Below are 26,087 nucleotides of genomic sequence, written 5' to 3' on the forward strand. Positions count from 1 at the left end.
GGAGCAGGTGCAGTATTTCCTCTCTTTCCTCCCATTGCTGCAGTTTCACATCTATGTACCTGAAATCAGTTTCTGAAACCATGAATTAGATCTAAACGCTCCTGCAAAATCTTGCTTCATCAACAGCATTAAGATTCCCTGAAACATCAGGAATCCTCTGACATCCCTTAAATCCATTCTGTACTGCATAGACTCATTTTTTTAACAGATCTGATGCAGAAGCTGTGGTGTTTTTCAAACTAGGCATCAGCCTGCAATGGAATGCTACCAGGCTAAGGAAACTTCCAGTCTCTAAAGTTCACCCAGCCTTTTCATCTTAATGACTCTGATCCCTTTCACAGATCGATTCATGTCACATTTTTCCTCCTTGATGTTTAAAATTTCTGCCACAGTTTCAGACAACACTGCTTGCAGAAGTGTTCTTCCCAGCGTGGAGGCATCCTCATCTGTACAAATGAGCCAAAACTCTCCTTCTTGTACCAAGTTACTGCCTGGGCTCTGGCAGCAGCAAGCATGTCCTCATGCTCAACAGCCAAATTAACGTTATGACAGTGAGTGGGGGTTTTTTCCTCCTATAGTTACCTGACTGTGTATTTAGATAGATGTGTCTGAGCAAAATGATTCGCACTGGAATCAGCTCGTAAGCCACCCAGCACCTGAACAGAGACTAAAGAATCTACTGTAAGCAGATATTCTTCTCTGTCTGTTTATATTCCATACACGGGATCTCTCATGGCTGGTGCCTCAGACACTCTTACAATAAACACAATAAATTAAGTTTCTTAGTTCCTACAGTGACTTTCAGGCTATTTTTTCAAGAAGGGGAAAGAAACCAGCCATTTCACTACTTTCATTCTGGTTTCACTGTAGATTGAAAAATTTTTTAATTTTTTTTTTAATGATGAATTTTAAAAACACTTTATTTCCCTTCCTGCTAACCTTCACAGGGAAGAGCTGATTTCCTAAAACGAGTTCTGAGTATCTGGGGAAATCATCAGCTTTTAAAGACTAAGCCTCAGAGTTCATCTTCTGGACCAAATCACAGAAGTGCTCTCAATTTCAGAAGTAAGATATTGGCATCATTCTGAACCCAAATGGTGATATGGTCAGGCCAAAACGGAAGGACAAGTTTAGCATAGCATGTTTGTGGCTATTTATTAATCATAACCAGTAAACCTTGAGGATATTTTTTTTCTATGCTTAGTCTCAAAACCACAACGTTTTCATCTGTTTAATTTATAAATGCAAGACTTGACTTGCACTTGCACTACATAAAGTTTGTCAGAACAGTTCATAAGTGTTAATACCTGGTGTCATTCCTTTGGCAGTAATGATCTTGATGCTTTGCTCATAGGCTCTTTTTCTCCAAGAAGCTCAGCTTGTGCCACATGGTAGTAATTTTCTTTCTTTGCTTAATATGTCCCCACGTGACCTCAGCAGTCTAGTTTGTGCTAAAGTGAGACCGTAAATGGTGGCTGTCACTTCTAAGCACCTGTTTTGGTAACCAGGGATAGAAGTTGTGTGCATAGACACAGTGTCCAATACGTTTTTGTGTGTATGGCTTCCATAATGCTGAGGGACAGGATGGTGCAAGTGCCTGAAGCTGCTGGTGCTGCCCACACTGACCCAGCAGGACAGGCAAGGCCCGCTCACTTCGGAGCTGCCCTGCCTCCAGGGCAGCTTTATCTTTCACAGGCTTTAGGATTCAGAAATGCACTTCTGCTTTTAAACTCTAATAAGATGTCACAGCCAAAGTTCCCTTTCATGTCTTTTATTTGCATGTCAATTTTTCTAGAGGAGCAGGTTACAGCCTGACTATAAGGTATAAATTAAAAGCTATATCATATGGCTGGTGGTTTTGTTATTTATTCAGGTCAGTATTAGTACAATTCACTGTGCTCTCCCTAGTTTTTAAGCTCTGACCTGCAGTTTGAGTGCACTAACTGGAACATGTTAAAAATAAAAGTACAGGGCAAAATCCATATATTGTTTGCAAACCCCCAGCATCTGGAGGTCAGAAGACTCCTTTCAAGGAAACTTTTATTTGCTTCATTATAAAGGTGGGTATAAACTGCACTGTTCAGACCTGCATGAAGATGTCCAATAGGTTACAAAGGGCAGCCTGTTCCTTAAGCCTATGTTAAATACTGATACACTGTCACTTGTACTGATCTTATGCAAAATACCAGTTTGAAATATGTAGGTAGGATTATTATTTTTAATGTATTTTATGTTTTAGAGAGTATGCTCAAAGGTATAAGCTACATATTTCTCCATGTTTTAAACAATTTAAAACCTAAGCTTACCTGCTGGTTTTATTACTAACATTTTAAAAAAATGATAATCATCAGCACCTCAGAAATGATGGAACAATAAACTCACCATGAAGGAATAACTCCACAGAATTATAAAGGAGAAAAGATAATTTGTCCCCTATAGGGACATTATTTCACAGTAGCTCCCATTGCTGAGTCTTTCTCTCTTACCTCATCTCTTTTGTTGACTGGAAGTGCTTTGCTGCACAAAGTTTTTGCTTGATGTTTTCTTGGACTACTACAGGAGAGTCCAGGGTGATGACTACCACTTCAAAATGAAATGGTAGCAACCATGCTATGGAAGTTTAAAGATAAAGTAATAAATGTCCTGTGGTATGATTGCAGTGACAACTAAAGCTGCCCTTTATCTGTTGAATAGTAGAAGCAGTGGCAAACAGTGATCAACCTTTCCCCTCGTCTCCTCCGTGAAGCACAACAAATCTTTCTGATGGAGAAAGTTTTGGTTCCATTTCTTTTAATGTGAATGAAAGCATCCTGGTGGTGATAGTCAGAATGGGTAGAGATGAATGGTTATGCATTCTGAATACATTTGGATTGCTGCAGCTTAGTGAGTTTGCTTCCCGGCCTCCTCTTCTTGTGATCAATCAAATACCCTTTAAAAATGCAACACTGGGAAAGCTTGACATTGGGCATATAAACATTTCTGAGTTCTTGGCTCTTTTGATTTCATGTGAGTGTTTTTACCTAGGGTTCATGGAGATGAGATAAATCCCAAGATTGGTTGTTTGCCACCAAATGAAAACAAACCTTGTAATAAGAACAGTTTGTGGTTTTGGTGCTCAGGCATTGTAAATAAATTATGTGTAGAGGTGCCAAGTGAATATTCTTTCATAAATCTAAAGAGTAGAGACTCTGCAATTCAAAACCACAAGGACCCAAATACACTTTGGGTTCTGTGGAGAATGCACAGTTCTACATCCTTGCTGCTGCTGCTTCTCAGCTTTTCAGTGGGGCTGGAAATGTCCCTTCTTTTCCCCTCTGCCCTTGATCTGCTGTGCACCTTCTTGCAGTGCAAGTCATCTTTACAAACTGCACACATCACACTTCATTTGTTGCACAGAGTATAAGGGAAAGAAAGGCTGTGCAACCTCCTCAAACTTGTACTCTATTCTAGCTTTTAAATAAAAAAATCTTAAATTTCTCTTAAGCATAAAAATTCACAATTGCCTCTACTTAGGGCATTTAAGATGTTATACTAAAGGTGGACAAGTAAAATATGCTATAAACTAATCAGTCCTCATATGAGAAATAAATTAGTTACAATTTTTAAAAGAAATGTTATTATACTGAGGTAATTGGTAAGAAGATGTCTAAATCAGTTATCAGTTGTATTAATGAGAATAAAAACAACTTCCAAATCAGGATGGACACTTCCTGAGTATTGGCAGGACCCCAGTCAAAAGAAACATTTCCAAACTCAATTTGGGACGGAAGGAATTCAGATGCTCTCTCTTTGCTATTTCTCTTCTGAAAGCAGACAAATTAACAAAGGGTTTTGATGCCAGCAACCCTCAAATCAAAGATGATTGAAAGAAAAATAATGTAAATTTCTCATCCCTTTTTCTTTGACAAGTTTGCAGCAATGTGACAGCATGTGTTGCTTTAATTTACCTTTATCAGTTTTGATTTTCTGTGCCTTTCCTGTGGGACAACTGATGGGGGGTAGAAGGAGGCTAAATATTTTTAGCAACAGTTTATTAATTTGGAGTATAACGTAGTTGTGTCATTGCACTGTGAAATTCTATCTACTGTGGTAAAAGCCATCTTATTTCAATGTGGAATGAAGTGCCTGCCTGTTTTAATTTATGATTATTGACATTTAAATAATTACTCAGTTAAGTTCTCAATTGCAGAATCACTTTTCATTGAACACAGATGGCTCCTTCACTGTGTTTTTTCTGTATAATATTTAAAATACAGTTCTGTACTTTTTGGTCTGGAGAGCTTAGTGCAGAGTAACAAAAGTCTGCTGATCTCTGTCTATATGTTTTTTGTGAGGGCCAGGGAGCTGCTTGAGCTAAGTTATCTCAACAGTGGCTCTGCAGTGTTGATGGAATATGTGATTGACACGCAGCTGCATGTTTATCAGAACTGGAAAGCCCAGGCTAGCTGTTCATGTCAGTCATCCCCTGACTGTTCTGGCAAGCATTGCTGCTCCAGGGCTGGTATTCTCTATGGACTGTGTCACCCATGCTATTAATGGCAAAATACTTCAAGTTGTACACCAGAACAAAAAATATTTTTCTTTAAAGAGACAGCTGACATGAGTCATGCTGCAAATATGATTTGATTGAAGAATACTACTAAAAGAAATCAGAGGCTACTTCAAAATTATTTTTGTTACAAGGACAAAAAAGAATGCTTTGAGCTGCAATGACTGGGATTGTCCTCATCCAATTTTGTTACTCAAGCCCTAACTCTGGTAGCTCCGGCATGTGTTTTGTCTGCAAAAAGAAGACAGAGTGATTTCTTTTGTTATGGCCGCTTTGTGTTAGCTTTATTATGGTAGTTCCAAGAACTGGGTTTTTTTCCCCTAGTGTCTGAAAAGGAAGAGACAGGCTTGGAGAAAATATTTCCTGGCTGTATATTTGTCCATCACCATGGAATAACCATAAAGAGGCTTCAGATTCGCTTCTTCCTTCCCATCCCTTATTATGAGACCCCAGCTGGGGACATATGCTAATGTTTTCAGGTTAAGTGACATGGGAACCATCATCATTCAAATAATGTTTTCAGGTAGGTTTCCTTTGCCCTGCCCAAACACAGAAAGCACTGAGCGCAATATACTTAGACTTCTAAAAAAAAAAAAGTACCCTGCTCAGTTCGTATGCATCCCAGAAATTAGAAAAATTATTGTAAAAGGGCTGTGTCTGTACCTAGGCTCATAGTTTTCCCCCTTCAATAGCATTATGGCTGTTGGCTCATATTTCTGTTTACCATTAAGCTGAAATTATGACCCATGCTTTATTAAAAAATCTCTATAATAGATTCTTTCTGGTCTGCGCATCCTTTATGGAAAAAAGGTGTGGCTATTTTGTTGTTGCAGTTCTTTTACTTTTGAAGGACAAGATTCTTTTTTCCCCCTAAGAACTGCACTAACCTACATTTAATTAGTGTCACATCATTTGGGTAGGTTGTCCACAAATCTAAGAAGGGTTGGAGATACCTGCATTTGTAGTTGGCTTGTTGCCACCTGCGATCAAACAAATTGCTGTATATTGATTCAGTTTCAGCTGACCTGGGAAATGAATTCTGGAAGAAGCAGAGATACTGCCCATGTCCCACATTTCTGCACATAAGGATAAAAGTTGCTTTTCCCCTCCCAAACCTCCAAAAACCATATTGAGCAAGAGCTTAGTGTTATGTGTCGTTACAATAATGTTGATGGGATGCAGGGCCAGACAAGTACAGCTGCTGTCTACAATATAGATTAATGACTTTAATTAGACTCTTGAAAGCTTAGCCAATAAAGGCATAAACATGTTAAAAATTGGTATTTTGTTACATTACAGTTTATACAGTGGGTTGCACATCAGATTAAAGCATTGACTATCAAACAAATTCCTGCAAACTGAATTATAAGTGTTTATGATGTCCATTTTCTGAAAAACTTGTTTCTACAGAAAGCCTTTAGTCCACTGACAGCCAGCATAAAATTGTACACATTCTCAGGAAACAATTGTATTTCTTGTTTGCTGAGGGCAATGCCTTGACAAGCTAGCTGTTCACAGCTGCCACTTCCAAAATCATGTCTTTGGACAGCTTGCACTATAAATCTAGTGGAACAGTTTTATTATAGTGATGTCATTTACCATAACTTTATTCAACTGAAACATGACCTGGTCGGGAATAAAGCAAGTGGTCAAATAGATCATAATTATTGCCCATTTGGTTCCTTTAGTAATCACACATGTCCTTCTTTTATGTTGTAGTTTGAGATATCATACTCCTTCCAGAACTGAGTGAATGGGCTAATGTTTTAATATGCAACCTGGAATTTAACAGGCAAGTGCATAAATGCTGAGAAAGTAGTTGGGAGCTGTATTAAGCTAAACTCCAGCTAAGCCTCTAAATCTCATTGGTGGAACACTTTCAAGTAGAGGTTGGAATTCTTTGCAGAAGTCTCTGAAGCAAGCCAGTGAAAATTTATCTCAGTAAATATTATCTATTATTTTAGTATACTAAATAATAAATTCATATTATCAGTACTAAATATCATTCCATAAGGAATGGGTTCAGACAATCTGAAGTCCCACTGACTTCCAGAGACAGGCAGAAGGAGCAGTAGTCAGCCCCAAGCTACCTTTAAGCTGGGAAGTCCAGTGTCCCTCCTGTGGTAAGAAAGAGTTTCCTCCATCCAAAGATCTTCTGAAATATTCCCCAGCCTAAAGGATCTTATCTCACCCACTAGAAGAGGAAGCTTAAGGGATCTTTGCAAATACCCTCATTAATTTGCTAAAGAGTTTAAGCAAGGAGAATACCAGATTTACAGGTGTGGTTTGGGGCTCAGTTTGCAGCCTGATGAATCTAAATCTCTTGCTTCTATGGCTACTTTTGAATGAAAATTATAGTTGTCAAGACATTGTAAAACACTTCAGGAAAAGTGGTAGTATTTCTATGAGACATGTTTATGAAAGTGCTGTAGGCAACGTTGCGATATTATTTGATTGTACGTTCCCTTCTCAAGGACTTTATTACCAAAAAATGTGTCTATCAAGTGACTTTATTTCCAGACCTTCTGCTCCTGTTCTGTTTTCAAGTAAACCTGTAGAGGAAAACAAGAGAGTGACAGCTTTTACAGGTGACACCTGCATTAATTGTTTTTTTCAGGACTACAAGTAGAGGGCCTCTTCCGAAGGTCAGCCAGCATCCAGACTATCAAAGATGTTCAGAAACTCTACAATCAGGGTAAGCTGTCATCATATCCCTGCCAGTAATACTGTGAGGGCTTTGTTAATCTTGGTTTTGTTGGTGAAGCAGAAATGCTAGTTTTCTAATAATTAATCATAAAACCCTTTGTAACTTAAAATAAGAGCACTGGTACAGAAACCTGAAAGTACAACAGGCACTGAAGGCTTATTGGATAGCAAGTCATCAGTTAATGTCAGACAAGAGCTTACAAAATCCATAGCAGGTAATGAGTGATAAGTCTTGAGTCAAAGGTGCTCTGTTTTTTTCATAAACATGTGTATTGCCTCTATGCACTTTGAGTTACTGTAGTTGTGATGTATAATGTCTTTGTGTCATTTTGCCTCTGGTGTTTTTCCACGGTTATGGCAAAGAAATGTAATTTTACCTAATTATTTATGAAATGCAGTGGGGTAATTTTGACAATCACTGATGTCCACATGAAGTCATTTTACGAAGTGCCTTTATGGGGAGAATCTCTTATAGCAACATGAATAAAACACTATGAAAAATGCAAAAAGGAAGGGCCGGGAGTCACCAGCAGCAGAAAGCCAGGTGGTTTTCTGTTCAAAATTTAGTGTGAAATAGTAGCAGTAGTTTAAAAAAAAACACATGTAAAATGTGATTGAACACCTTTTTTGTTGTTTTTCTCCTTTTAGGCAAGTCTGTGAATTTCGATGATTATCATGATATCCATATTCCACTGCTGTTATCCTCAAGACTTTCCTTAGGGAGCTCCCTCAGCCATTACTAACATTTGAGTGTTATGATCATATCCTCGGAATCACCAGTGAGTATAAATAAAGTTTTAGAAAAATTTGTACAACAAGTTGAACTGGGCCTGGCTAATTACTAATCACTGCTGTTTACCAATCGTGACCCACAGTTGTGGGTATATAATATTATTAGTGTTTCACTGTAGCCACAAATGGACACCTTCATAATCTGTACCAGAGCAGGCTGGTTAGGGTTACCAAGACCCTTTCTGCTTTTTACAAGGTTTACTGGTTTATCTAAAAAATCATACCGTATTACTAAGAATTGTATCAGGCTGTCAGGGCTCCCTTTCATGCCATGACACAACACTGAGTCAGTCTGAGTGGTAAAATTTATGTCAAAGCAGCTTTAGTTTTAGCAGTAGCATTGGCAGAATTGTGGGAACAACATTTAGTTGGTCATTTGTATGCTTCTTTCCTTTTTATTTTTTTTTCTTGTGGGGATGGGATTGTTTTTATTGAAACTGTTCCCATGAGATAGCGTATTGAGAAGAAAGGATTTAAAGCCATGAGAAGACACTGATTATCTGAAGATCTGGCACCACATGGAAACATTAATTTTAAAATGTGTAATTACTTAGCATTTGGCAGCAACTGTTTTACAATGCTGACAAGGCAACTCTCTAATAGATGGGAATGAATACTGTTGAATACCTAAGATCCCAGAATATCTGAGATTTAGTACCTAGTATTTGTAGAGACTGATATTTTGCTTCCTCGGGTATAGTCAGCCAGCAGGGAACCAGTAGAGCTTCCAGTAACAAGTCACAAATAGACGTTTTCCTCAAACCTGCTTTTTGAAAAAATTATGTGTATTATAATGGAGTGTGACTTTCAACAGTCTGTCAGCATGCCTCTGCTAACTGTGAGCTGATGCTGTTGCAAAGTGTACATTACCATCAGTATCATGACTGTTGCTATTGGGGTAAGTCACTAAAATAATTTAGGTTGAGGATAAATCTCAATGACGATGTAATAAAGTGTAGAAGTACAGGAAATTTACCTACATATACTGTATTCTATGTAAAATTCTTATAGTGTAAAATTCTTATAGTTCTTATTAATGTATTGGTATTAAAAAACTTAATCAGGTCATGTTCAGAATTCTCTGAAGTTCTATACTGTTTTCTTGTTTGCAAGCCTGTATGTCACCCTGTTCTAAAACAAGGATTCATCTGTGGACACACTAAGTGTCTCAAGACAATGAGAAAAACAGGTCTATTCACAGGCAGAAATGAAGGGACTAAGAATAGTCACTCTGAACTGGAAAGAACAGCGGAAATTTGGAAAAAGACTGTATACATGCTAATTTTTACTGAACTAATATTGTGCTGACTTTCTGGAGATAATATTACTTTGTGATACAGCCAAGTGAAAAATGAGAACAAGTCTGAGGATAATCTGAGAGCAGTGCATTATGCTAGGAACACTGGGATGTTTTTCTTGGCAAAGCATCTGTGAAACTTTTGTTCCATATTATTTTTGTTTACTGACATTTAAAATGCAGACAAAATACTTTGAAAAGTGGAGCTTAAGAAAATTCATCCTTGGACTTCTGTGCTCTGCGTTGTGATGTCCACTCTTTTTTGATGCTGCGGTGATATCCTGATTTTAAAAGATCTTAAGCTCGAGAGCCAGCTGGACTGCAGCAAAGACATATTCTTTGTGAATATAGTGCAGAAGGGAGCTGTGAAGAGGTGTGATCACAGACAGCTGTCTTGAGATGACTTGAAAAATCTTATTCTGTCTTCTGGAAGACACCAGAACAGTGTGAGATATGTCTATTACATCTCTTAACCTGCAAACCCAGAAATACAGTATCTCTGCTTTAGAGTACTTTAAAATGACAGTGAAACTTTTTTCCATAGTGTCTTATCTGAAACATTTTTTAAAAGAGTTATTGATGGGAGCTGGGAACTGAATTAGTTGAGTGACTGACTAAAAACAATTAATAGAACCTCAAAGCTTATAATTGTCAAAGAACAAGTTCTTTGGTCATGAAAACTTCTACTAGAGCTGCTTTGCCCAGTATTGCTGTCCTTCCTGCATGATTTACTCTGCAAAAGGCTGAGTGAAAAAATATTGGGATTCAGATTACTGTGTCTTACAGGAACTGGCAGCTTTGCATGAGGAAAAACATCAACACGGCTCATCACAGTATAGCTTCATGTATTTAATTCAGAGCTTAAGGGAACATGTAGCATTCTGGAATTTTGTGCATGGATGCATACTTATAGACGTGTCTAGCTGTGTCAAGGAGGGAGAGAGAAAAATGCAACAAATGCAGAAAAAACATCAGCACAAATGGACTGGTTGGGTCAAACATGATTGTAATAATCAGACCTTTCTACAAAATGGCATTAAATTTCCAGTACTAAGATAATTACAATATTCCAGAAAAGAAAAGAAAAAAAAAAGAAAATACTAAGAAAAAAAAGAAGAAAAAAGACATTTGGAACAGCATTTGAAATATTATCCAGTGTTAGTGTAATTGTCACCCAGCTATCTAGGTGACGCAAGGAGTTTGGGCTCTATTTCTGGATTTGCCCCTCTGTAGAACCGAGTTAATGAACCTGCTTAGGAAAATCTCTAGAAAATTCTTACACACCCAAGTGGCCATCTCATAAATTTTTACCAAGACAGAAAAGTTTCCTGCACAGTCACAGAAGTGTTTTTAAAATCAGTGGATTGTCCAAAGAGCATGTAGAGCAGATCTGTGTCTCCGCAAGAATAAAATCAGGGTTTAAAAAGTAGATGCCTGAATCCAGAGAGATAATGGGATTCAAATCAAGACTTTTGAAAGTCCTCTCTACCAAATACATTATTTTGGCTATTTCACTTAATCAAGAAAATAGTCTGCAAGTTAGTCTTAGCCGGATATATAATAATACAGAAGATTATAGGGACATTCAAAGGGGTAATCCTAACTGTTACTGTGATCATGGAGGTTAATAGGGCTGAATTTTTTGGTCAGTTTTACAGATTAATAACTACATTCCAGCAGATATGAATAAGGGGTTGTTTCTTGTTAGTATTTTGATGGTTTTGAGTTAACTTAAGACTGACTTTGACATTGCAGGTGTAGAGAGCAGTCTGCGAGTCACCAGATGCAAGCAAATCATTCAAGGACTTCCTGAGCACAATTACGTTGTTCTGAAATACCTGATGTGCTTTCTCCATATGGTGAGTACAGGCAAAATTTCCAAAAGTAGTGCTAGTCTTTTCTTTCTAAATCTGTTCTTGTTAATTCAACATTGAAAATGTTCACAGAAAATAAAACTGAAGTAGTTTAAAACTGTGGTGGCGTGTCAGTGCAGTACTTGCCAATGAAGTGAAGTCAGGGTGCAGAACCCTCCAGTTCTGATAAAGGTCAGTGCTAAAAAATGGTCTGGGCATCCCTTCACCATGGAATTCTTTATATGTAATGAAAATTATTGTCTAAATTAAAATAGAACTGTGCTTCTTCTGACATATTTAGAAGTTCTGCTTCCCTGACCCTGTGTTCACAAATGGACGTTTTTTATTGATTCCAATTTTGAGTATTTTTCCTATTTTGGAGTTTAAAAAAGCCTGCAAATAGTGATTGGGTAATTTTGGGTCCAGAGAAAAACTAGAAGTAGTAATATTTTTTTCTCAAAGATATAAACCTTGATCGACTAAAACACCAAATAATGCACTGTAATTTTAGAAAATAATAGAAATATTAATAAGCTTTAAAACAATAATTGGCAAGGTATTAAATATCAAATCTTTCAAATAACATTTTCCTAATTAAAATAGCCTTCCATTCTGTAATTTACTACAATGTTAGATTAAAAACTTCGACTGTGCCATTTTACAAGGATTTTTGGTATGCTTCAGGGTAAATGAATCGTGTCTTTTTTCCTATTTCTGATTTTTCTGATGGTTTGTTTTTAGCCCATTTTTGGAAACCTGTAAGTGTGAGGGGGTTCACTGAACATCCATCATAAATTGTCCTAGTGACATCCTTTGGTTGCCACTTTATGTGCAGGAAAAATCAGTAATACTAGTGTAAGTTTCCCTTCCTTCTGCCTTATCCAATGCATTGCCTTTTCCAGATTGCATTTTTCAAACCCAGGTGCCTAAAATTGAGGATCATGGTGTAGTTGACACCTAAATAAAGTGATCTAGCTTTCAGAATTCCTAAGAGCCCACCAAAGCAATCATGTGTTTGGAATGATGCTGATTTTCACCAGTGGAGGAGTTAGACCTCAGTAACTGTTCTTGGGCTACAGTCATCCTTGCCATATTCTAGCCAGTAGCACATTTCAGAAACAAGTGCATTAATCCCTTTTTCTATCAAAACACTAGAGAAAAGCAAGATTAAAGGAAACACATTGATAAGACCCTCAGAGGCAGCACTTGCATGGTTCCTGTAATACCCATGCTCGTTTACTGTTGCTTAGCTGAAGTCTAATGCTATTAAGAAAATCCTTATGTCACTTGCTATTATTTTAGCATCTGATATCTCTCCTCAGTGTTATGAATCGTGTAAGTGACTTTGTTCCAATAATAGATGCACCATCTCAACGCACCTCTTAAGAGCTGAGCACTTGAGGTGTTAATGAGGTGTGCAAAAGTAATACAGAGTGTTTTCTGTAATTGGGCAACAGAACATAGCATTATTTTTGAGTATGCCTTGTTATGTAAAGCACAGCGTCAAGTTGATACTAGTGCTCAGATCTGCAATTTTTGCTGATCCATGGCTTTTCATCCTTAATGTCTCAGGGAATATTTGCATTTGGAAAGGTCACGGGAACGTGAAACAATCTAGGAGCTAGAGATTTCTATTCATTGCAGGTCGGTGTGCTGCACAAGCTGCCACAATTCAAACTTTAACAGACCACTCTACCAATAATCCTAGTTTTTACCTGCAAGCGTCAACCTTCTTACATATAAGAGGCAATTTAATTCTTCCACGAGCGCAGCCTTGAGTAGTGCAAGAGGTACTTGTGGTAATTTCATGAAGTGGGATGAATTGTAATCACTAGATACAGGTTTGAGCACTCCAGGATTGATACAGGCTTGTGGAAGAAGAAAAAAATATCCCTGTTTTCTCTGCAGTCTCAACCCCCTTACTTAATGAAACAGCTCCTTCTATTCCAAGGGTGTTACAGCAAGGGAGTGCAACTGCTACAGAAGTAACAGACTGGAATTTCAAAGATACGTCAGATTCCTTTAACCTTAGATTAGCTGTGATTTTGTCCATAATGAGCCCAGCATGCTGTGAAAGGTGTAAGCTCTCCCTCTCCATGTTGCAGAGCATCTGGCCACTAGAGAGGGATCTGCAGGGTCCCCTTGGAGTTGCAGTGGATTGAGATTCCTAGGCAGAATTAAGAAACCAGGAGCAGGGAGAAAATCAAAGGCAATTTTTCACAATTTAATCCCTGAGTTATGTCTGCAAAAGATGTCTGTGCTGCTCAGCTGACCTCACAAGAGATGCATGTGCACTAACTAGTGTTTGTGTTCCACAAGCCCTGTGTTGCACATGCAGTGAAGTGAATTTATGAATGCACATGCAAACTTAAAGGACTCGAAATTTCTTGCAAATTACTTGGCAAAGCATTCTGAGGGCTACAGTTACCCAGTTCTGAAGCCAGAAACCATTTGGTACGAAACTGTAATTGTTGTTTTCCATGACAGTCTAAGGCTAAACAAACAGCAAAGTTTGTAGAGGCAATAGTGTCATCTAGGTTGTGTTTTTATAACCACATCTTTGGTTTTGGTACCAGCTGATGCAGCCCCCTCTCTACACTTACATACTTTCCCTTCCTCGTGCTTATTTCTGTCCCTGCAGTCATGTCTGATGCAGGGGAAAGGTGGCTGACTTGGCTGAAAGAACCATTGCAAAAACCTGCCAAAGTAAAATTAATGTCAAGCTTGGACTAACTGCAAAAAATGGATGAGGTCTGGGGGCCCATGAACTATACTTCAGATTGGTAACCAAAGCAGGACAGTTAAAGCCACATGTGAACTGGTAAAAATGTTCTGAATGAATTAATGTTTGTCTCAACCACTTCTCCAATTTAAATCTGTAATTAGCACCAGCAAAGCTTGGGGGTGCCTGGGCACATTGGGAAGGATTAGATGACTAAGCTTCATAGAGCAGATACAAGCAGTTGGCACATCTGCAAGGTAGCAGGGGGCAGGGGATAGAAACTTTTATTTCCAGTCAGTTTGTGAGGATGTTTTAATAAGTGGTAATTTTCTTTTGAAAATGTTTTGTGGAATTCCTTTCAGCATTGCAACTGAAGCCAAGGAGACAGTTATGTCCATGTATTTTTAAAAAGTTATGGTAATTGGCTGTTTACATCCTTTGAATTTCACTAAGGTCAGTAGGTAGAATCATATAATTATCAAGGCTGGAAAAGGCCTTCAAGATCATCAAGTCCAACCATCTGCCCTACACCCCCTAACCACTAAACCATCTCCTGAAACCCCACATCCACCCATTTTTTTAACACCTCCAGGAATGATGCCTCTACCACCTCCCTGGGCAGCCTGTTCCAACATCTCATCACTCTTACTCTGAAGAAATGTTTCCTAATACCCAATTTGAACCGCCCCTTACACAACTTGACCCCATTTCTGGTTTCATTCCTGCAGTAGCCATGAGGGTGCTGGGGTGCAGTTATGTGGAATCCAAAAATCATCACAATTTTGCTGGGAGGAGCTGGATAGTGAGGATTTTATTTTGCAGTTGTTGATGTAGTACTAAATCTTCAGTGTTTATTCCCAATTATGAATATTGCAATGTGCAGGTGTTATTTTTCTAGAGGACTTTCTTCCAATATAGGTTGCCATTACTAATGATTTTACTATATATATTTCAATGAAAGGGGAAAAAACCCCATCAAACTGGAGCTGTGTAGTTCTTTGTTGTATTGTTTTTCAGTGATGGTCAGATGAATCCTTCAAAGATACTATCTAGGTCCTTGGAGAATTGGCTTTTATTAGCTTGTCAAATTGACAGAGCAAGTGTATTTTCACTTGAAACAGAGATGATGGTTACTAACTTCCCATGGTAATCGAAGGAGGAGTAAGTGGGCTAGTCCAAATCCTAAAGATGTCAATTTTATTTCTCAGGTAGAACATAGCTCTGAGGTGCAGCCCATGAAGAGGCTGGCTGGGGTCATCCTACCCTGATGTGATCTAGTTTTAGAAGAAAACATCAGCTACTCTTGATAATGTTGTAGATTAAGTGAATGTGTTTGTGTCATTTGAGAAAGAAATCTGGCACTGGACTAGTGAGGGGGTTAGGACGTTGTGAAGCCTGATTCCCTTGAGGAGGGATAAAGCCATTACCACTGGTGTGACAAGGCTTCCTTGCTCACAGCTCTTGATGAGCCAGCAAAAATTATTGTGGAGACAGTTGGATTCAGTTGCACACTTTCTCTTGGATCTGCTGAGAAAGGGATTGCTATGCATTTTGGAGTGAAGCAACGTGCTGTGCTGTGTCTCCCTTGAATTCCGAAGTGTCAGCCTGATTGATGACTCACAGATAAGACTTAGTGTAGCTCTGCCTCAGATGATACAATCACTGCTTCGTTTTATCTTACGGATTTTCTCTCTCAAGGGAGAGGCTGTGTCATGGGTATTTTCGTTGGTCATTTCAACATTGCCTGTCTGCTTGAATTGTTCACAGTGGGAAGAGATGGTTTCATCTTGGAGTTAAAAACATTCTTTGAAATAGTTTGCTTAAAGAAAAAAATAACAAAAACAAATCTAGCTCTACCAGCAAGTTGCAGTGGTGTTGCTTTGGGCTGAAACATTGGCCTTCAGGGGCAGTGATGAGGTTAAACTGGATGTGATTCAACTAGTACTTGAAGACAGGACCTGTACATGACTTGCTGGATAGAGTGTGTCAGGGAACACTCCCAAAAACCAGGGATAGACAACTGCAACAGGTTTGTCTTCTTCCACCCTCCACTGTCCTCCAGTACTATACCACATGCTTCTGTGCCATCACAGGATACCTGCCCTGCATACACTTAAGAAACTTGATGTAGAATATATGACATGTTTCTTTGGTTTTGTGTTATAGAAAACACAATGTGATGGGCTGTAGCTCTCATTATTTTAGAGACTTTCAACTAAAAGAAATACAAAAAAATTATTTATCCTGGACCCACAGGAGTTTCACAGCACAACATTACAGACTTTGGATGCAGCCAGCATGAGCTATTTGACCCAAGGGCCACAAACACAGTCCCTAACCTTGTTACATTTAGCAGCATCCAAACGCCAGCTCCATTGTCCAGCTACCTTCAGGGTAATACCTAGGTCTGTGTCTCCATATTAACAAGGCCCTCTTTGTTATCTTAATTGTTTTCACTTGTCAGTTATTTTGGCAGTAGTTTAGCTTTTGCTATATTGCTGTAGTATAATGAACTCCTGTTAGAGCTGATCTCATCTGAAGCAGATTAAATTAACAAGATGGGCTTGTTTTTTCTCTATAGTTAAATAGTGCATTGTGAGCAGTATGTGAAGGTCAGCAGGCTCTACATCGTTTGTACTCTGAAGAGAATGGTGTGGGTTTTGCATAAGGTCAAGAAGCAGGCATTGCTGTTTTATCTGACGACTCTTTATTCTCAGGTTGTGAAGTCAGTCCATTGTAAAGATGGTCATGGTTAATGACTTTAAAAACAATTGAAGCCTTTAATATTTGTAGCAGAAGTAGCTCTAATGTCCCAGGAGGGTAAGGCAAAGATTGTTGGGAAAAATAGTTGCTATTATTGGAAAAAATAATATGATTAAGAAGAAGATGCTACACTTTTGGGCACGTAAGTCTTCATGTCCCCCAAGGAAAAGACTTCCACCCTGCACATGTGTCTAAAGGATGTTATATCACCACACGGCTGAGCAAACAGGCTCCTTGCTAGGCAATACACCAAGGAGCATGGGACTGTGCTGTAGGAGATAGATGGGAATCAAACCTACATTACTGGGTAGAATCAACTGGAGTTTATGCGTATGCTAAGAAGTGTTCCCATGGTCATAATGTTTCTTAGATTTGCCTCTAGTGCCCTCAGACTTTTCATAGTACTACACAGCTGCCTTTTCTGGAGGACTTATGGCAAGACAGAAATGGAGAAGCACTTAGAAATGAAATTTTTGCTTTGCTATTCCGCTTGAAATTGTAGCAGGAAGAATACCCTGGGGGATTTAGCCCAATAATTCCCCATGCTGTTCTGAGATGACAGCTGCAGACTAACGTGTCCATCACAGTTTGTGCCTGTGTGGTCTTCCCATGACAAGTTATTGATCAACAACTGCAGCCATCAGCCTGAACTGGCTGAATTACCTACATCAGGAGGAATCAAGAGCACCTTCAGTTTGTTGGCTCTTCCCAATGACAGAGAACTTGTCAGATAGAACACCCAGACCATATTGGGCTTTAGATACCAGCTGTGCCACGTGGGAGAGCAAAGCACACACAAATTCCCTGCTGAGCCCGCCCAGAGGAAAAAAAGACTCCTGTCCAGTTCTGGGCTCACATCCACAGACAGAAGTAGGACACATCATTCAGGTGCAGAACAGCATTCAGTGCTGTGTATTTTACCTACAGCCCATTTTCATGTCCATTGCTTCAGAGGAATTGGATGGATGTGGAGGTGCTTGGAAGTGAAGCCATGCATCAGTGGGGGCGAGGGGGGGAATCATTAGAAACACTTGCAAACAACTTCAGAAGTCCTTGAGGTTTGTTCTATGGAGGGCTTAGGGTGTTTTGTCTCTCCCTCTCTTGGGTGCACGTCTGCATACACCTTATTTGTGTTTCTGTTTTTCCAGGTTTCACAGGAGAGCATATATAACAGAATGACAGCATCTAGCCTGGCCTGTGTCTTTGGGTTGAATTTGATCTGGCCGGAGAAAGGAACAGCCTCCCTGAGTGCTCTGGTACCTTTGAATCTCTTCACTGAACTGCTGATAGATTTCTACAGGAATATATTCCACTCCCGAACAGTGCCTGGTGAGATCTTACCTTAATGTTCCCAGGAAGGCAAATGAGATGTGGCTGCCCGAGGGAAGGATCTTCTCCATGCCTCAGCTGGTGGGAGCTTTATATTCAGGGCTCTCTCCTGTGAAGGAAACTTTCAGTGAGAGTAAAGTTTCTATAGCTTTCCAAATACCAAAGATGTTGGGAGAAGCACACTGCCCCATATATCCTCATCACACAGGGGAAAATATGTATGTGAACATTCAAAGACTAATAGGTCAAAGAGAATCCCCTTCTTAAGATAGAGCAGCTGACAAAAACTATGTTAAAAAAACCCTGACACTACGTGCCAGTCTGTAATTTCTTTGGTGATCTGGAGACCTTGCTATGTGGCATTATTTTCTGGGACCATGCAGAGCTAAGTTCTGGACAACTCCTGAGTGTACAGCTTTCTTCTTTTTTTTTTTTTTTTACTTATTTTTTTATTTGAATACAAGCTTGTTAGAAAATTCCCTATTAAGTTAATGAAGATTACATCAGTTTTTAAGATGCTAAAATTTCTAAACTATTTTTCTATAAAATCCGGTCTTGTTTTACGCAAAAAGGTATGGGCAATTGTGGCACATCAGGTTTGCAATTACAGTGGAGAGTAAAGTGTTTCCTGGGTAATTTGAGTTGTGCAGACAGCTAACTAATTATGCTTGCAAACATCTAATATGTGTATTTAATCACTGTAGCTGCACATGCGAAGTGTGTGGAAGTTTTTTTCTTATTATAAGTTCAAATGGAGAGCAATAATATTCTGGGTGTTGTTTTTTTTTCTATATATACTTGGGATTTTCATCAGTGACTTACATCAGCAAGCACATAATACAGAATATAGACTAACTTTGAGAAGAGTACCCCTGATGTTTGGCCTGCATTCTTTTGCGTTTAGAGTTGATAGAAATTGGCTCTTCATATCACTTTCTCTAGAAAGCAGTAAGAGCAACAACTTGAATAATATACCTAATATTGTTTTTATACATTGAAAGTCTATTATTAGTCCCAATGTGAATAATTAGCCAACACAAAGGGAGATTTTTCAGTGTTTTCTTTCTGACTATGCCACTTGTATTTTATGAACTTTTACACAGTGCTATTTCATTGTTTAACACTGATCAGTAATGAGGTGGTGTAACAAAGTTATCATGATAGTTCCCTGCAAACTAAAAGAAAATTAACCAGTGGTAAAAAAAAAAAAAAAAAAGAAAGAAAAGGTAAGCAGTATTTTCCTTAATGTTCTGGTCTTCCTGGTTCTGTGCAAAGCTTAGAAAACAGAGGGACTGTTTAGACTTCAGTGAAAGTAATAGTCTCAGAAGGACAATTTAGGCATTCCCTCCTCTGGAAACAGAGCCACTTTTTATCTTGTAGATTCCAGAGAGTTGAGAGTTTGTCCTTCTGGCCTTCCTCTTAGCAGTTACCAATTGCCTGCCTGTGTGAGGGGCGCAACAAAATCTTATAGCAAAGGGTAAAGAGGGTTCGTTCTTGTCAGCAATTCCAGAAAATAACCAAGTACTTCAGAAGGCTGTGGAATGCCGGATGTGCCAGGCCTTCATTTGTCCAGTAGGTGTCATCTGTAGCATTAGACAATGATGAAAATTCAAAAAATACAGAGGCTTTAGAACAAGACATGTTGGGACCAAGTTCTTACATGACAGTTGTGTGCTTTCCCCAGTTCCTCAAGTCTCTTAAAGACAATTTTTTGGCCTTTGAATATCTGTAAGTAATAACCACCTATGACTCCCATTTAAATACAACATCTTGCATAATACAAAGAGAATAATTAACAAGTATTCATGATGGTTGAATTTCAGCAAAATGAGATTGCCAAGGGTAAAACTGTCATGGTTTTGTATTGCAACTCATCAGTTTTACATCTGATTTATCGATGACAGCATCCTAGCCTTGTTGTATTATGAAAACCAAACACAGTTATGCTCAGCACTGTTCAGCAACACAGCAGCGTGGTTCTGTGCATCAGCACCCTCTTCTTATCGGGGAGGAATCTGGCAATTAACAAAACCTGAGGTTTTTTCCACTCTCTGACCTTGATCAAAATACACGTGCATTAGTTTTGCTATCTGTAAAAAAGAGCAGTTGTCATTCGAAAATTAGAATTTGGGATTAAATGCTGGTAAGTCTTATAGAATGGTTATTTGCCATTTCCCTGTGTCCTCTTCCAAAAAATCCAGCAACATCAAATGGCATTTAGTCTTCAGGCTACACAGAATGGGAATGTGAGTCCTGGGTGGCTTTAGCACAGTAGTATGCCAGAGCCCTGAGGGGTGAAATCCTAGGTTCATGAAAGTCAGCTTTGCTTAACAAGTCCCCAGAGCCTGGGGAGGGGAGTATCCCATAGATTTAGTTCTCCAACTCTTCCTAGGTTGGGAGAGAGGGAATTTGGCAGCATCAGTCATCTTGCTGGGGCAAACCCTCAGGGCACAGCTGCCTCTGACCCCATTACTTTTACAAGTAAAAAGTACAAGCAAAGAGCATCCCTTCTGGTAATTTGCCTGCCTGTAGACACACAAAATGAGAGTTAAAACCAGACTCACTCTTTCAGTATTGGTCATATGCCAAACTGCTGGTCTTCCCTTTAAGTGCTCTGCAAACTACCATTTTCCAGCAATTTATAGCTCCTCTCACTTAGTCAATGAAGAGCAAAATGGCGTTTTCTCATCTCAAGGTGACTTCTTCCTTTGAAGAACTGATAACATCTGTTATCCACCCATGTGGGTAATTTGATGCTTAAGGAAAGTGGAGGCTCTGGTTTGGATTGCCACTAGTACTGGTGGGGGGATGTGGGGCTCCTGCTCCTTTCCTGCCTCCCCAGCAGGCAGCCAAAGCCAGAGGTAAGGAAGGTGCTCACCTCCACCTCAGCGTTGTCCTGCGAGCCTGCTCATCACAGGGAAGGGATTTTCCCAAATCAAAGGCACCTGGGTATCGAAACCCTCCTAGCCATAAGACCCCAGCTTTGTGCCCCCTACCCTAAAGGAACTGGTGAAATCCTTCGTCTGTAGCAGAAGCCCCCGATCTCTGTCCTGAGTGCCAGACTTAACTATGACATTAAATCAGTTCTCATGAATTATTCAGAAGGGTTTGGAGTGAAATTCATGTTAGAGAAATATATGTTTCAAATTTCCTGACTCTAAGAGGAGTCCTGGAGGTGTCCCCTGCAGTTACTTTGATAACAGTTTCTCTTTACAAATGATAATTGCACGATTCGAGCTTTTGTACAGTGTGGCCTTGTGAACTCTTCTCTCATATCAAAGAACAATTTTCAGATCATTTCCATAGCAAAAAGAAAGTGATTATGGAGATAATCTGTTGGAAACACACATGCTGGATTTCAGTTTAAAACAATAAAATGCAGTCATGGAATGAGAAATCAAGTGTTACCTAGCTGACAATATATAGAGAATAAATTGCCTGAGCATTTTAGTTTACCGAGCTGTTAGTAGTTGAAAATTGGCCCCAAGATTAGTCTGATTATCAGGATGCCTCTAGCAACAAGCAGCAGAGGGGGAAGGGAATATCTTCTACCCTGAATCTATGAAGAAATGTAAGAAGATTGAACAATGTCATTAACCAAGGGGGGTCTTTAGAGTTCTTACAAAAAACTTCCATAAATGATTGTCACTTAGATGTGTGCAGATGATCTGTCTTATTTGTGCTGCACTCCTGAAGCAGTGTTCCTTGCAGAATCACTCAGAGCCTTAGAAATACAAACTTTAATATATTCATCCACTTGTGAGAAGAGTAATAGTAGAAAAGCGCCAGATATTTTATTCACATGTACTTAGGTAGCAAGTTGAACTTTTAATGGGAAGGACAGTACAGTCACCCACTCCTTCATTCCCTGAGTAGTTTGTCTTCACAACCCTGGAGAATGTAGGCTTCAAACAACACTCCCACTTTTCAAGTGGCCATGGGGGTGTTGGGGCATGGGGGGAGAAGGTCAAAGAGAGTTACTGCCAGCACATATAATTTGGGGAGTGAGAAGCTCATGTTCAGTTGAAGCTCTACTGGCCAGGCACATCCCTTCTCATACTCTGTTCATTTCTAATGTTTTTACCTACAAAGAGACGTCAGAAGCAAACACACCCTGCTTTCAGTAGGCACATCTCCATTGAAGCCAAAGGTATGACTGTGAGAATTATGTAAATCATGTGTGAAATGATACATGTGGCTGGTGTGTGAAAGGGGTTCTGCCTTTCCTGCTCAAGCAATACTCATTTTCAGCATCTGAAGAGTTTGATTTTTGTCTTTTTATGTCTTTGTCCTGTCGAAAGCCATTTCAGGGGATTGCATCTAAGGTAGCAGAGGATTTCAGGATCCTCCAGCATCATCTGAGAGCAGTGGAGGATTGTAGTGGTATGCTACAAACACTGTCTTCTTTCTTGCTAGCTGGAAAGCTTGAGAAAGGGCTGCCTTACCCGATGGGATTGCTTCAGAGCTAGGTTGGTGGTTTGGACAGTGAACTGGCCTGGAAACACAGAAGGAAACATCCAAATACAACCAGGAGAAAAGCCCTTTTCCGCAGAGGGCCTGTCAGCACCTAAGAAATGTTACCCACAATTGTCACTCTGAGGGAAAAGAGTCTTAGCTTACCTCTCTGAGCTGGAAATGCACAAACTTGTGTACGATGGTACCAAGTTCTCCTCTTTCTTCCTGACTGGAGTCTGTTACCTGTAGTGTTAGGAAAGCCATGGTAATTATACATGGAAGAGTCATAGGCCTGTTATCCCAGCTACTTCTCTCTAGAATAGCTGGCAGAAGTTCAGCCTTAAAAATAATTAGCTGATTGGAAAAATATTTCTGCTGGAACATGCCAACTCAACAAAAAATAAAAGCATTTTCTTAAAAGGCTTGGTTTTGGTGCTTTTATTTCAGAAATAATTACTTTCTTCCAGAAAGCTGCCTGCGTGCTTCTGAGCCATGGACCCCCAGGCTCACCCAGGGCCTGGTTCCAGCTCTGCTGGTCACCGTGGTGCTCCAGAGCAGGGAAAACAAGCATTGCTGCTTCTCATTCATGGTCTTTTTTGAGATGGTGTCACCTTTCTTTCTGCACACGGCATTGCAATTATTGCCAGAGGTAAGGAGGGAATTCTGCTGGAGCTAAGGGAGACGACACACATAGCTGACTGATCATTAAAGCTGACTTTTTTTTCCTGCAGCCTTGATTTCTCCATGGTGCAATCATTGTGCAGAAGCTGCTTTCCTGACTAGCAGTCTGTCTGTGGTCCCCAGAGCATGACTTGTCACTCACGAGGTTCAGGCTTGTGCCTGTATTTGGGAGCCACTCAATCTGGTGCCTGACCTGAATGTTTGGGGGGCAAACCTGCAGGCTGCAAGATAGAAACACACTTCTCCAAAACACAGCCCAGTCTACTACCTCCTTCATTTCCTTTTGCCTTGATCCTCAAAAGCTTACTCACTTAAGCTACTGCTAGCCCAGACACTTAACACCAACCTCCTCAAGCCTAATACGAAATCAGCATTTCTGTCTTTTTGGGTTTTTTTCTCTATTACATGGATTGTGTTCACCAGTATCGAATTGTACTCAAATTATTTCTACATTTCAACCTTTAATTGCCTACAAATACAGTTTATGGACTCTTGCTCTTCTGCCATGAAAATTATCCCCTTAATTAATGGAACAATAAAAAGCAACTGTAAAGCACACCAAATTTAATCATCTTTAGTATCTGAACTGGATTTCTGCAGCAGTCATGGAAGTCTTCAGATGGATGGATTTTTGACACTTCACCCTCTCAAAATAATGAGGGGTATAGTGAGATATTTAGATTTTCTGTTTCAAAAGCTTCCGAAGAAACATATTCTTCCCCTGCTTCACCTGCCAAGGTGTCTTTTTTTCTTCTATGTATTTTCCCACCCCTCAAAGCTGCATCTTCTGCCAATTGCCATTTACATCTTTCTTCATCTGCAGTCTCTCACCAGTCTGCACAAGCTGGGGGGTGATGTTCATGCTCGTGTGCACACCCCTCACTGCATTTTTTGGGGCGATAGGAATGATTGGAGGTTCTCATAGCCATTCTGTGGCTGGATAAACTAAACTGAGACCAAAAGAGGTTTGGTTCTGCAGGGAAGTTTCAGGTTACTGTTTGAGTGAGTGAAATTGCCCAAATCATGTTTCCCCCCTTTCTGAAGCAGAAAGATGGTTATGCAATTGATAACTAGATTGAGCTTTTATATCTAATAATCCAACACTTTTTGTGATGAAGTGGAAAAGAAGTTAGGAAGATCTTTACCTTTCTATACTTCCTACCGCTTCCATCCTTCCTCATCAGCCTCTGTCTTTTGAAAAACCTGCTGTACTGGTGCATACAAAAAATGCAGCTACAGCTGACCTCCAGTAAAGTGAATATTGTATTTAATGACCATGCCCAGAATAGAAACATCATCTCATCTGCCTGCATAACACCCTGCGCTGAACGTATGTTGCTGAGCAAGGCACAGGCTGGTGACAGAGTCTGCCTTTTTCCATGTTATGGATCGTAGAGGGGACTTGCTTCCCTCCTTCCTTTCCCTCTCAGTACAGGAGCTACCTCACTGGGCTTTCAAACAGCAGCATCCTCTAGCCCCCAGATATTTTCATGTTAGTCCCATCTGCGTGCCATTCTTAATGCTGCTGCAAAACAAGTACACAAGCAAGATGTGGAACTATCATAAACCATTTCCACCTTTGCAGGATGATCAGCAGACCTATATTTTATACTGAAGTTTGAATAAATCTCCTTTTTTGCCTTATCTTTGGCTTGTGAATGACCTCCCAAACATTATTGTGGCAAAAATGTCCAGAGTTCATGCTACCAGCCCTCATAGGCAAGCGGCTACAGCACGAGGACAAAACAAATCCATTCCATTCCAAAGTAACATTAAAATTCAGTAAGATAATATCACTGTTTTCTGCACCAAAAGAGCTTTTGCAAAATAACCTAAATGAGACGAAAATAATGAGCAGCTTTGTAGAGCTCTCTCACAAGCCCTGACACCTGGCATGCTCCTGCCAGGAGGGCAACAAACACCCCATTCTCTGCATGTCACAGTATCACAACTTCTCTGTTATAATTACCACGTGAGAGTTAATAGGACTCTGCTCCCAGTGTGACAGCTGTATTTTCTATAGTTGCTGCATGTTCTACATCCTTGGACATCACTAGGGACAGCTGTGGAAACACCATCTTGGAAGACAAGTTGTTTGAAGCTGCCTCAGAAATCAAGTTATTTCCCTATAGGAAACATCATTGCACTGAGGTATTGACGATGATGGATAGCGCGGAGATGGAAAGCTGGTCCCTCCTCCTCACAAGACTCAGGATGGACAACACCATCCTGAGTGAAGAGCAGGAAAGGATGAGGGAGATAAGGAAACCAAAGCTACCTGGCTAACATAGAAACATAGAATCAAAGAATTGTTTGGGTTTGGAAAGACCTTTAAGATCATCAAGTCCAACCGTTAACCCAGCACTACCAAGGCCACCACTAAACCACGTTACCAAGCACCAGATGGACACATATTCTGTGGTTTGTAAATGTGAGCTCAAGCTTCATCCTTTTCCTGCACTGTTTCAGTGCTGCTTCTGGTAGAAGTTGCCTGTGGGACTGCCCTTCCCCAGCTGGGCACTGTGGCTGGAGCTGGCTCAGGGGCTCAGGAGGTCCTGGGGAGGGGGTGCTGGTGGAAGATGCATGTTCCTGGGAGCCGTTCCAGGGCCATGGAGGCAGAGGGCTCTGCAAGGAAGGGCAGGTAGGTGACCCCAGCCCTGCCCAGGTGTCACTGTGCTCATTTGCATGTGGAAGCCCATTGGCTGCTCAGGTCACTGTGTTCATTTGCATGTGGAAGCCCATTGGCTGCTCAGGTCCGTTCCTAGGAGCCTTTGCTCCAGGTACATCATAAGTGGGGCATCATAAGCAGCCAGAGGGAGGAGGTGGGAGGCAGCTCCTGTTCCCTGGCCCCAGGAGCTGGAGGAGCCCTTCCATACCTGCCTGTGTCCTGTGCCATTGCCAGAGCAGGGCCTGCCTCTCCCCGCAGCCTTGGCAGCCCCG

At 40.1% G+C, this 26,087-nt stretch overlaps 1 protein-coding gene across 1 annotated transcript in view; it reads left to right on the top strand.

Moving 5' to 3' along the window:
- ARHGAP8 (Rho GTPase activating protein 8) overlaps positions 1-18,028 on the top strand; it is a 54,991-nt gene extending 36,963 nt beyond the window's left edge. Inside the window, 5 exon segments of the mRNA XM_010002958.1 lie at positions 7,167-7,244; positions 7,904-7,947; positions 7,950-8,034; positions 11,100-11,203; positions 17,831-18,028. Coding sequence (XP_010001260.1) covers positions 7,167-7,244; positions 7,904-7,947; positions 7,950-8,034; positions 11,100-11,203; positions 17,831-18,028 — 509 coding nt within the window.
- Positions 18,029-26,087: the final 8,059 nt, after the last annotated feature.

The sequence above is a fragment of the Chaetura pelagica genome, unplaced genomic scaffold, assembly GCF_000747805.2.
Source record: "Chaetura pelagica isolate M959 unplaced genomic scaffold, ChaPel_1.0 scaffold117, whole genome shotgun sequence".
Lineage (NCBI taxonomy): Eukaryota > Metazoa > Chordata > Aves > Apodiformes > Apodidae > Chaetura > Chaetura pelagica.